The sequence below is a fragment of the Lepidothrix coronata genome, unplaced genomic scaffold (genome assembly GCF_001604755.1).
Source record: "Lepidothrix coronata isolate B3197 unplaced genomic scaffold, Lepidothrix_coronata-1.0 Scaffold255, whole genome shotgun sequence".
In the NCBI taxonomy this organism is placed as follows: Eukaryota; Metazoa; Chordata; class Aves; order Passeriformes; family Pipridae; genus Lepidothrix; species Lepidothrix coronata.
In genome coordinates, this window is record NW_016690435.1 from 643,452 (window position 1) to 656,471 (window position 13,020).

Genomic DNA, 13,020 nt, shown 5'->3' on the forward strand with positions numbered 1-13,020 from the left:
AGGGAAGGGAAGGGAAGGGAAGGGAAGGGAAGGGAAGGGAAGGGAAGGGAAGGGAAGCTTGCTTTGTCTTTTACTGTAATTGGCACTCATCTGGGCAGGGTGGTGTTCTGTCTGCAGGAATTTCGTGCTCTGGGGTGATGTCCTCTGGGACTTCATCTCCTGGTAACACCAGTCTTGCCTACTCTTCTGAGGTCACCTCCTCTTCATCACAGCCACAAAAAGGCTTGTGTAAGAACTGAGTGTACTGAGGTAGTTTTATCCCGTGTTGTTTTCTCAGCTGAACTCCAAGTGTGTTGACGAGAGATGTAGTCAGTGGGGATGAGGAGGGTTGTCATCACTGTAGTAACTGCCTTTGCTACGACCAATCCACTGGAAGCAGGAAACCCCCACTATGTGCTCAGTAATTTGAGATTTCTCAAATTACTCTCAAATGAGTAATTTCTGCTACAGGGACATTGGTATAGATATCTGTTCTCACAGCAGCACCTTGCATGGGCTGCAGTGAGCGCAGCTCATGTGGCCAGGGGAAGGACTGTGGACCTTGCTGAGCGTACATCTTTCACATTAAAGTGCAAAGATGCATCTCCAAGTAAGAACCTGACTTACCATAGAAAGGTGCTGCCTTCTGTAAATACTTTCTATGCATTGATCTGGTTAGAAGTGGTTGTGTCATTGCAGTGGAAGCTGCTGGAGCCAGATGTCATGTCTGAAAAGGGGTCAATCCCTCTGTGTCCCAAAGAGAGTGTCAACTTGCTGCTGTTGTTCCTTGACACCCCATGATCCTGCACTCTCTTGACACTTAGGTGATGGCAGCTCCATCAGCATTTATTTTGCCTTGTTTCTTCCTAAGGTTTTTCTAGCATCATGAAGATAGTGATATTGTCTGATGGATCGAAGAGCTCTGTTCAAAGAGAATGAGTCGATTGTGTTTTTACCAGCTCAGTAAAAAGCCTGGCATAACTGGAATTTGTTAGGAGAGTGTGATTGATCTTTGCTCTAGACATGAACAGAATAACTCAATCAAGAAAGGGATTCCCTTTGCCAGGATTTTTTTTTTTTAATGCTTGCATAGGTTCTTTTTTAATTGCTTATTGCTTGGTTGAAGAAGGCACTGGTGGTACACATCTAGAGGGAAAAAAACTTGATGGTTTGCTATTTCAGATTGCTTAAACTTGCCTAGCTTAACATTAAATAAAGAAAAAGTTTGTCTGTGCAGTCTTGTTCATCATCCAAATCTTGAAAATAAGATAGTTATGCTGTTCCCTAACTTATACAAGAGTTAAAAGCATTTAGTCAGATCAGTGAAATGCTGTAATTGTAAAAAGTTCCACGTAAATTTTTAAAGGGACTGTTAAACATAAAAGGAGCGATGCTGTGGGCAAGAATATTAGTGAATATGCAAAATTAGTTTGGTAACACAACACTACTCTAACTCGTGAATGTAATTCTGACTTCTCAACACTAATGTCTAATTTCTCCAGTTTTGGGGTACAGCTCTTGCAGAACCAGGAACAAGTGAAGACAGACAGGTAGCCAAATTATCAGTTATCCCAGTGTCAGAAAGGTTTCTGACATTTCTGAGAAGATCTCTCGGTAAGCTCAGGATCAGATATCCTATTGTAAGAGACAATGTTAGGAAGAAAGGTTTGTTCGGAGAAAGGAATATTTAGCTGAAAAGGTTAAGAGGTACCTTTTGCTGTTGAATTGCTTTCTGTGATTTATGACTTTTTTTTTCCCCCACTGTAGTGGATTGACCTTGGCTGAACACCAAATGCCCACCAAGCTGCTCTATCACTCCCCAGCTGGAAAAGGTGTGAGAGAATAAGATGGAAAATTACTTGTGGGTTGAGATAAGCCAGTTTACCAAAGCAGAAGTGAAAGTTTGCACATGCAAAAGCAAAGCAGAAGGTATCAAGGTTTATTCTCTACTTCCCATCAGCAGCTTCCCAGGAAGCAGGGCTTTCAAAACACGTAGTGATTCCTCAGCAGGCAAGCATTGTAAACAACAAATGCCCCCCCTTCTTCCTCCTTTCCTTGGCTTATATGTCTGAGCTGATGTCATATGGTATGGAATATCCCTTTGGTTAGTTTGGGTCAGCTGACCTGGTTGTGTCCCCTCCCAGGATCTTGCCCTCAATTGGGGAATGAGTGTTACAGTGCTGATGCTGTGCTCAACAGTAGCCAAAACACTGGTGTGTTATCACTGCCTGTCTAGCTACCAATGAAAAGCAGAGCACTATGAGGGCTGTTATGGACAAATGAACTTCATCTCAGCCAGAACCGATACACCCACTATTCTGGTTCATATGTGGTCTACATGGTCAGGACTTTCTGATCAGAATTATTCTGTCACTTTTGGTAATTAACAGTCAGGTCATCGGATCCCATGTGTACTGTGGGGACTTGGCCCATCAAAATGGCATTCACAGTGTAACTCTTCTGTTCAATTAGTATGAGCCTATAGTAACTTAATCTTCCTCATGGAAGATTAACCCTTATGGGTTTTTATAGAACCATAGAATCCTTTAGGTTGGAAAAGACCTTTTAGATCATCGAGTCCAACCATTAACCCAGCGCTGCCAAGCCCCCACTAAACCACATCCCTTAAGTGCCACATCTGTGTATCTTCTAAATACCTCCAGTGATGGTGACTCAACCACTTCCCTGGGCAGACTATTCCAATGCTGGACATCCCTTTCATTGTAGCATAAGTAAGAAAACTTCCACAGTTATCCTCTTGCAAACTAACAGTCACCTCCAGGTGGTACGTAAGCTGTCTGAGATGTGACGCACCACCCTGAGAATGGTTAGTCCCTTTGGAAAGCAGCATAACTGATAATTTTCTGATGATCAAAGTTATCTGAGGAATCTTTGTCCCATTTCATCTTTATCTGCAAGAAAAAGGCAATTTGAAATATGAGTCAGGTAGTCTCCACAGATACTTTGCCAGCACACTACTCAGCCAAAAACTGAAAAATCAAAAGCAGTTTTGATTTTTTATGTTATCTGTTCAGATGAGCATACTGTTTCAAGGGATGGCTTCAGCAATAGTGTGGATTGTCTCTCTCTTCCTGACTCCCTTACTCTTGAAAGAAAGTACTATTGGTATTAAAAATTACTTGTGTGGCCCGTTCTGAAAATTAAAGCAAAAAGGGAAGTCATCAACTCCAACACTCCAACTCCAGCATCAGCAGGTGTCCCTTCAGAAGTGGGATTTTACTGAGGTTGTACCAAATCGAGCTTTGTCACTTCTGATGAGGCATCAAGAGTTGTGATACTGATACAAATATGTGCATTGCTGGTATGCCATGCAGCACACAATCTCAGTGCATGAGGGACCTGTCTTATCCCCCTATCTGTGCCTCCCAGGCCCCTTTGGTCTGTGGCAGGTGCTTGACAGCAATATATGTCAAAGCAGACTTTACATCTTAACAGGTGATGGGTCATGACATCTGGCATGTTTCCCAAATGGGTTGTCTTAGGAGGCAGTCTCTTTGCCCACTGCCAAGTCTTTCAAATACCATGGGGTTGCTAGCATTTTCTAGGTCCTTCTCAGTTGTGGCTTGCTCGTGGCATGTTTACAAACTTACCTTCTTGTGCATAGGTTCATTTTCCTGACTTGCACACTTAGCAGCCAGTTCAGGAGTTTCTATCTTACAGGCCACTAATACAGCAATGTCACTTCAGCAGTTGTTTTGACCCAAAGGCCAAAAGCTCTTGAACAGGCTGCCAAGTTTGTCAGTGGGACAGAAAACCCATGGTCAAAATGCTAAGTTTCTAAATGTGACACAGATGCCTTTCTGTCAGTCAGATTTTGCACGGCATTTCTCCTACAATCAGTGAAGAACATGCAACTACAAAAGAGTTTTCTTGAGAGGATTTTTGGTTGCCTCGTCTCAGGCTGGAGGTGCTCCCAGAATGAGTTAAAAAGCTTTTAAGGACCCTTCTTGCACCAAAGATGTAACTCCAAAGCCTGGAATAACACAGCCTTGGTGTCTGTTCCTGCATGTGGACTCCCTGTGAGCAAGTAGGAAGCTGTGCTGGAGAACTGGCCTCGCTCAGCAGCAGGGCAGTCAGGTCTGCCATGGACCAGTCCTTGTAATCACCTTGAAAGAAACTTTTGTGAGATCAGGATTGCTGCAGCTTAACCATGTGGCATCTGAGAAACATGCTTGGGCAGCTGCTTCTGCCTTAACACTATGAACCTGGCAGCATCCCGTTGCTGCTGAAGCAACTCATGCTTTTTTCTCTTTCAAGCTTGTTCTACCTTGGTCCCTTATGCTTAGGTTTGCACTACATTTGTCACCTTGTCTCCAGTGGGTAATGTCTGGTCACCTGAACAGTGACCTTTCAGAAGACTGGCATTTGAGTTGAGAGATGCAGAGCACCCAATGTTTACAGCTCCTTCTGCATTAGATATGTGACGTCATGTTTCCAAAGTGACAACTCACCCAGGTTCACCCTGGTTCATCTGACTAGAGGGTCCCTTTCTTTCATGCTCCCTGCAGTGATTTTCGAAATAACTTGTCATTTCTCATACATTTCCTTTTAAGTTAATGCAATAGTGATGAAGTCTGTGACAAAGCAGGTGTGTGGAGATTCCGTGGCATTCCCAAGGAGGACACCTGCTAGCAGTGCTAGGAGAAATGGGAAAATGATCAGAGAATTGGCCCATGGCAGAGGAAAAGCAATAATATCATTAACCAGCACCTCTACCTTTCTCTCTCTCTCCCCATTCCAGAGCGATTACTCAAGTGACACCGAAAGTGAAGACAATTTCCTGGTGATGCCACCAAGAGATCATCTTGGCCTCACTGTGTTCTCCATGCTCTGCTGCTTCTGGCCACTGGGAATTGCTGCCTTTTATCTGTCTCATGAGGTAATGTTACAACATCTCCTGGCAATTCACAGTTTTGCATCCATGGAGTAGCCATCACTCCACACCACAGGGAAAGTTCACCAGAACCCTAATGTGGGCAAGACATTCTTAAGGATAGGGGAGGGTAGTTCAAGAGGATGATGTGTCCCACACCTTGATATGTCTCTGTGATAATAATGGTGGTTGACTTGTGAGACACTTTGCTGAGGAGACGTCTGCAAGATATTTTAGCTTTTAGTTGACAATGGTCAGGTTCCATCAGGTAATACAATGTCTAGCTAAGAATTTTCTGTGGACATATCTTCTGAATAGAAAACACCCTTGCTATCTCAAACACTTGGCTTTCCCATTGGGCAAACAGATCTATTGGTCCTCAGTTTGGAATATTCTTCCAGGAGCAGAAAAATAATTTCTGTTGTACAGAATGAATTTGCTTTCCAGGAACCATTTCCTTTCCCTGTGAAAAATTGTTCAGTCAGTTCTTCTTTCCCAGTTTTAATATGGAAATACTTCTTTACCAAAGAAGTGACAATGTTTTTGTTTGTTTCCATCATGAGACAGTCTTGACATTGTCTAACTTACAATCACTGTATGCTCATGGTTTGTTTCAACAAGTATGTGAGTGCAGAGTAATTACTGAGTTTCCCAGCATGGCAGATAATGTAACATGACAGAAAGGGAGCCACACTGGCCCTCTCATCAGTGACTGCAAGGAAGCATTTGCTTATATTTCTCTCTGGTGCCTATTGCAAACTACAGTCTGTAGTCCACAGCACCCTCCACATTTACGCTGTCAGCTGTATTTCTAATCTGCCTGCATTAAACATCTACCAGCCCTGGTTATTTGTCAAATCGGGGCAGGCACTTCAGATCTGAAGACTCCTAGTCTTCAAGATCAAAAAAAGAGATACAGTACTACTATTTTTTGCTTTAAATGAAATGTCTGTCATTGGACTTGAAAGCCTCTGAGACAATTAGAGTTTGTCCAGTGGAAAATAATAAGTTTTGTTTGTTTGAGTGCTATTAATTTCTCAAGTTTGTGTCAAGGGATCTTCCTGATGACATTGACAGTAGAAAGTACAGCATTGAGTGGGATGTGCAGGCACTTTAGTATCCTGCCATTTGGTCCTTCAGACTGAGCTATGCACCAGCAGTTGCAATGGCCACATCTCTTCACACATATGGACTGGGCAGGGTTTTTCACCAATTCTGCCACCAAGGATTGAGAGTTTGTCACCATTAGCAGTGTGTTTGCCCTGTGCTGGAATAAATAGTGCTTTCATTAATTTCCTGTGGTAGTGTTCCTTCAGGAGCCCTAGGGATTTCGAGCTAGTTTTATCTAAGCAGTGAAAGCACAGCACACTCCAATAAATGCAAAACAAACAACGTAATTAAGTACTAAAAAGCAGTATGACAGAGAAGCTGAATGTGCTGAGAACCAGTGTACAAAGGCCAGGGCATCTGCATTAGCTGTGAACTGATCCCAGGGGCTAGCATGAATCCATAAGACCCTATGACATCAGCAGGAGAGTACAGAAGGTGGAAAAGGACACACAAACACAGGGAAAGCTGATGGTATTATGCTGAAGGATTTTGGCACCGGAAAATGAAAACTTGGGTGGTGTTTGGTTTAGCATGATGATGGAGAACAGCTGATTGTGGCTGCCTAAACCTAGAAGCTGTCTGCAAGAAAGGTCAGGCAGGTGCTTTGCTTTTATTAGGTTGAGAGACAGTAAATGAATCTTTGTTAATTGACCCCTAGGATTCATCAAGGCAAGCTGTGGATAAATCCAGTCAGGAGAAAATACTGTGTTTCTGAGGAATTTTGACTTCTGCTTCTTCTTTTTGTATTGGAAATAGAAATATTACCATCTCTCCCTATTAAAAAAATGATGATAATGCTACCATCTCTGCATGCTCCTTTCCTCTGGTCTCTTCTCTTAGCTCTCTGACCACAATAGCAGAATCAGCTGTGAACTCATTTCTCAAATCTCTTGTAGAAAGATGGTCCAGCTTGTCGCAGTCCAGCACATCTGTCTGTCCACTCCCTGAGTTCCCAGGCAGCTACCTTTGCTGCCTGCCTTCCCCTTCAGCAGGTCCTTCACAGCCCCAAGAAAGTGGCTCTTCTGCAAAACACCACATCTAACAAACTGGCATTTTCCAGTAGAAAAATGAAACTAAAATTAAGACCGAAACCTTATATGGCTGAGAACTAGCTGAGATAGCTAGTATAATCAACCAAGCCCCTGCACCTAGCTAAGCTAATACTGACAGTGGTTTTATATGTGAGGGAGCAAAACATTATGTCCTATTAGTATGGGATTTCTATTTATATAGGTCTTTCAGCTTACACTTCTGAATAACATTTGAGATCTCTCTTTCTTTAATTCAAAACGATAGTCTAACATTCCCCATCATTTATCAAAAGTCAGAACTATAACTGAAGATAAAATCTTGGCACTTGTGCTCAGATCTTTTTTTGACATTGCTTGAGCTCCTGAAAATTGTGTGTTTGCAAAAGTCTCCTGGGTAATTCTACTAAAAAGTCCCAGTCTGGGAAAAAATTGTAACACATGGGAACTTCAGAGATGGTAGATGGATTCTTTGTTCCAGAATAGAGCACTTGTGATGAACTTTATTTAAAAAAAAACTGGTCTGCTCTAGGTGTGCAATGCATTTGCAGCTAAAGGCCTGATTTGCAGAAGATGTGTCTGCAGTACAGTTAATTCCAAAGGGACAGGTGCTCTCAGTTTATTCCTGCATCACTTAGCAGTACATTTATGTTGCGTATGCCTGTGTCATGGTACAAAAGAATTATACAGGGATGGACGCTATAAGGTTTTAGAGGTGCTCTTTACAAGCAGAATGATTTAGTTTTAGGGGTTTTGTGCTCCATGAAAGCAATGTGCTTCCCTGCAGATGCTGTTTCTGCTTCATGTGGAACTTACTGTTTCCACCAAGGCTCTTGCTGATTGCCTCACAGGCCTGATGTGTCCTCCTGATCACACTGACATCATGCTCAGTGGTGTCCAAGGTGCCCCCTCGAGCTATCACAGCTAAAACACAGGGATACAGGGGCTTTGCACACATCATCCATTCTAGTGACGTGTTCAGAGGGCACTGCTTTAGGGTAACCTCTCAGGAGGGATAACGTCTCTGAGTACTCTGATTTTTAACAGTAGACACTGTTTATTCACTAATTTTCCGCTCTTCTACAAATGGGGCATGTGAGTTTTTAGGCTTGCAATTTTTTGGATTGTTTGCTTTTCTAACAAACACCTGATAGTTGAGCTCAGTCAGAGGAGGTTTTGTGCAGTTTGCAGGGAAATCTTTGCAAAAAAAAAATGTAAATTATGCCTTTCAAAAACTCTCCTCCACAGTGTCTGATCAGAAAAACCTCATTATTTTTATTTTTTCATAAATCTCCACCCTCTGGAATCAGGCAGATACCTCAGTTTCTATTTTCACTGAAGTTTTTAGCTTTTTAGATTGCAAGCAAGTGTGAAGCTTCATAAATCAGAGCAAGAACTTTTTTTGTCTTGTCAAGTTTACCCTTAAACCTATCAGTTGATTTCTCAGGGCCTGTGTCAGGATTTCCGCTGAGGGGAGACTGGGGGGGTGGCAGTAATAATCCTGCAAAGTCTTTTTGCCTGAATCCTCTTTTTCTCTCTGCATTTATTTTTAGGGAAGAGAGCAATACCATGGCACACATTCCTTTTTCTCCTGTAAAAAGAAATGCATTACCAGAGAGCTAAGCCAGTGCTGGTGTGAATGAGATTCACTTTTACCAGCTCTCTTGCAGGCAGAACAAGAACATGTACAATATCTCCGTCCAACTTCCATGCAAGACCCATGAAGCTATGTCAGACTGACATAGACATATGCCTGAAAAATACCGCTTTCCTCTCCGGCAGTGGGTGAGACCTGCCAGGCAGCAGACTGCAATCCAAGCACATGTGAGCAATCACTTCCCGTCTGCTGCTGTAACTACCTCCCTTGCAGGGTGATAGAGGGATGCAAAGCTCTGTAATTATTTCCCCGGCCCATAAATTGCTTTACTGGGCACAGTTCCAAATACCACTGCTCAGATTGTCTCACTAAAGGATTTTCTTGAGTTTTCACATGAACACAAGGCATACGTGATCAGACAAAGGAGTAGCTTGTCTTTCTTTGCGATAACTTCTGAAATATTTGGCTAATTTCCAACCAGTTCAAAGACAGAGGCTTTGAAAAATCTGTATCTTGACATATTTCGGTAGTCACTGGGAAGAAGAAAGAAATAATGTTTGTGCCTCCACTGGGAGGGAGCAGACAGTATGAATTTAATTTTTATCAGAGACCAGAGGTTCTGCTCAGCACACATGAATGTATTTCACTGTCTCTGCTTTTCTGCATCAGGTTTTGACATCTAGCTGCAAAAGAACAGAGAAGTAACAGCCAGGTATTATCTGTTATTTATTCGTTGGAAATGTGGCTCATAGTCCCATCTCAACAGAGAAAACCATGAGGCGGTTCAGCAGTGTGATGTGCCACACTCCATCAAACTAGCTAGTGGTGCTGGTAAGAACCTTTCAATGCTTTATGAGCCCACCCTTTTCTTTTTTTCCTCTCTGTTCCACTCTACTCCATCAGAAAACCGAATACATTCTATTATAAAGAATTTGACATCCACAGACCTAAGCGTATGTTTGTACTGGTGATTTCATCTCTTGTGTCAGAGATGAAAAGTCTCAGGCAAAATGAAAAATCTGGAGTGTTTTTCTTAACTTGGCAGTGACAGGCCAAGTTGTATACTTGCAAGGTGTGCTGGTCAGCATTGCTGAAGCCATGCTAGCGAAGCAGACAGTGGGCTTTTGCATTTTCAAGAGATATTGTTGATTTTTCAGCACTGCATTATTTCTTGGATGAAGCTGTGCTTGTGCAAAAGATTGTCAAAAGAAGATGAGCTGTAACCTCCTTAAATATAACATGAAAAAGTCCTTTAGTATCTGTCTTGGACCAAATCATGCAATTCTTGAGCTGAAGCTGGTCTGTTGCTTTAAGTCACACCAACTGGATATAGGGTACTAAGTATATTCTGGGGCTACTGTGAGGGACCGAAAGAAATGCTCGTAGTCCAGAGCAATAAAATCAGCACCATGAGGCAACCACACAGTTCACAGCCCTGCCATTTTCTGGACTCCTGGTAGCTGGATCTATGCTGAATCTAGGGCGGTAGCTATAATTCTCTTTTTCTCTCTTTCTTTTTCTCTCTCTCTTTCTTCCTCCTCTTCTCCTAATTTCCTTTTCTTGATATTTGTGAAACTTAAACCTGAATGGGTTGGAATTTGCTAAGTTAATGCTTTGTGAAATGTTTTAAATTGATTGAATGTTTGCTTTAAACTTTTGTCAAGTCCCTTTATTTTCCAAAGTTTGCCAGTAAAGTGTGTTATTTTGACCCCTTGAAAAACATCGTAGCATTTTTCCGATGCGCAGCCTCAGGATATAAAAGAATGGAAGGCCCTTTTAATAAATCCATCCTGTGGGTTTTGGAGCCTTGTATATTTTTAATGTAAAACATCTTCGATGAGCTCATGGTAAGAGCCTGGGGTCTTACAGCTGCCCAGCCCTGTCTCTGCTGACAGTCATGCAAAGCTAAGGTCTTCTGTGGCAGAAGTCGTGCCAGTGTCTTGCTGAGATGGCCAAGGGCTGATGGTATGGCTGCTGTCCTCACATGAGAGTCCTGGACCTGGGAGGTCACCAGCCTATTTCCCACTTTGGGACGTGGCAGATACCATGACTTACTGGATTCCTCTGAGCCTGTTTCGGTCTTAATAGCTGATGAATATAGTTTCAGTTTAGTTAATATTTATTATTTCTTGATGTACCAACTGTTCAGCTGGTGGTAATCACTCCCCCTTTATTCACTTCTCTGTGGAATATCTGGCTTTGTCAGCTCTGTATAACTGAGGAGAAGACTAAGCCAAGGACTCACACAGAGGGTCAGATTCCCTGACCAATGCTGGGGCAGTCCATGCTTCTGTGGCTTCACCCCTAGGTGCCTGTGGCTCCCAGACCCTTATGTCATGGGGCTTAGCTACTTACTGGGATCAGCTGTATTTTCTGGGACTTGTCTTCACTGATCCAATTAAGAGGTGAGTTTTTCCAGCTACATTTGTCACAAAGGAGTAGCTCTGGAGAACTGGCCCACTAGTTTTCAGGCCTGAAGTTTGGTAAGAGATTGAAACCATTGAAAACAAGGTTTTATATAAGAAAATATGAAGTGAACACTGTTTGCAAACTGCTCATATGGCTCTGCTTGCAACTATCTCTGCATGAGTGCATATGTGTGCACTCTTGTTAAAACATTGTGCTTGCAAGGATAGGCACTTCAAGATCATCAGATGACCCCATAATTTTAGCTGTCACAAGACAGCTGTCTTGTACTTGCATATGGCTCTTCAGTCATACATATCTTGTGCTTTGACTTGCATCCATGCTCTGGCCTTTGATGATCACTTTTAGCTGACATCCTTTGGTTCTGCAAAAAGTGGTTCAGTATATTCAAGTTTGCAACTTGTGCTCCTTTCAGAGGTGAGGGTAAACCTCGTCCTGGAGTGACAGAGGATATCTCATGATCCTCATTGCTCAGGGTGTACCTCAGACAATGATAGCCACTCTGAGGTGGGGTTTGTTAGTTACCAGCACCTCTAATTCTTCACTTTCCAGGTGGGAACTGGTTGCCAGCCAGTGGTTTGCATGTGGATAGACTTTGCTTATGCCAAGTTTTCCCTTTCAGGTAGATGTCTCCTGAGAAGAGAGGTGTTTGTGCACACAAGAAAGTGTTCATTTAGAGTGTTTTGTGTACCAGCAGAGGCTGATTTCAGCGCACTCTGGATGAGGTCTTGTGTTAGGGAACTTTATAAGTGTCTTGTATAATTCCCTCTTCATTCCTCATTGTCCTTCTGATCTTGTGGTCACATTTCCAATTCACAAACTATAGCTACAAAAAGGGATTAAATTAATGAACGACCTGATTGCTTTAGCCCTTAAGCTAATTTTAAATAATTGGAAAGGTAGCTGGCAAATAACATTCTCTCAAGAATTTAATTCATTATGCAGATGTTTAATTACAAGGAAGTTTTGGGACAGAAGAGAAACCAACTTGAAATGTTTGAGGAGATGAGAGATCTCTTTTATTATCAGGAACATCCTGCACAATGGCAAATATTGTACTTGAATTGTTCTGTGCGAGACATTTGTGCTTCGCACATTATGCTGAGCCAACCAGAGCCCAGAGATACGTCAATATAATCATGCTGGAAGGGTATAAAACATTATTCCCTCATGGCATCCTCTTTTCACCCTGCTGTTACTTTTTGTTGCTCCTCTGTTGGCTCATTATTTCACCAGCTTATGAGACAGTGAGGATTGTTTCAGTGCACACCTGCCACTAAGCTTGGTGTGTCTGTAGAATTCACAAAGTCATTCACAGGCCTGTCTGGTGCAGTCATCTGAAGAGTAGGGTAATAAATCTTCCACAGCAGTTCATCAGGGGGTTCAGTCTCCCTAACATTTAGGCAATTCTGACTAAGTTTAAACAATTTTTTAGTCTTAGACAGTGGATTTTTTAGTGGGTTGGTTTTTTTTTTAGTTTAGACAGAAAGGATGCACTTTGTTAGTAGGGATATGGAATTAGAATCGTTGTCAGGAATATGGAGAGGCTTTTCTTAATAATCTTCATATATCTCAGCTAAATACTTCAATTTTTTCATCTGCAGAGTGTCCAGGATGAAATATATTCCAGGAGAGGGCACAGAAGGAGCATGCTCCCAGTCCAAGAACAAAACCAGTCCACATGATTTTGCACTTCCCTAGTTATTTTGCCCTGCTGAAAGAGGCATAAGAAAAGAAGAGACCTCATTGCAGGTCTGGAAATGGAACATGGTCCCCTCATTATGGCTATTCCAATGGCTGCTTCCATTGTCAGAAAGGCCAAAAAGCTTTAGATACTGCTTAAGAAGCCTGGTGATGTGTCAAAACTCCTCACATTCAAAGTGCTAAATGATCTCCTTGGAATTCTTCTGTGGGTAGGAGAACAGGGTGTTTCTCTAGAATAGTTCTTTGGGTGCTGTTTATATAAGAGACTTTTCTTTCATCTC

General features: G+C 42.3%; 1 protein-coding gene across 3 annotated transcripts in view; it reads left to right on the forward strand.

The window, feature by feature from the left end:
* The window catches only part of SYNDIG1 (synapse differentiation inducing 1), a 75,628-nt gene that overhangs the window by 22,626 nt on the left and 39,982 nt on the right, over positions 1 to 13,020 (forward strand). For 2 of the 3 annotated variants that reach the window (XM_017835346.1, XM_017835347.1), the window contains exon 3: positions 4,742 to 4,879. In XM_017835346.1, coding sequence (XP_017690835.1) covers positions 4,742 to 4,879 — 138 coding nt within the window. Of the gene's footprint in view, positions 1 to 4,741; positions 4,880 to 9,277; positions 9,373 to 13,020 lie in introns of those variants that run through there. The other variant, XM_017835348.1, reaches the window with a different exon arrangement.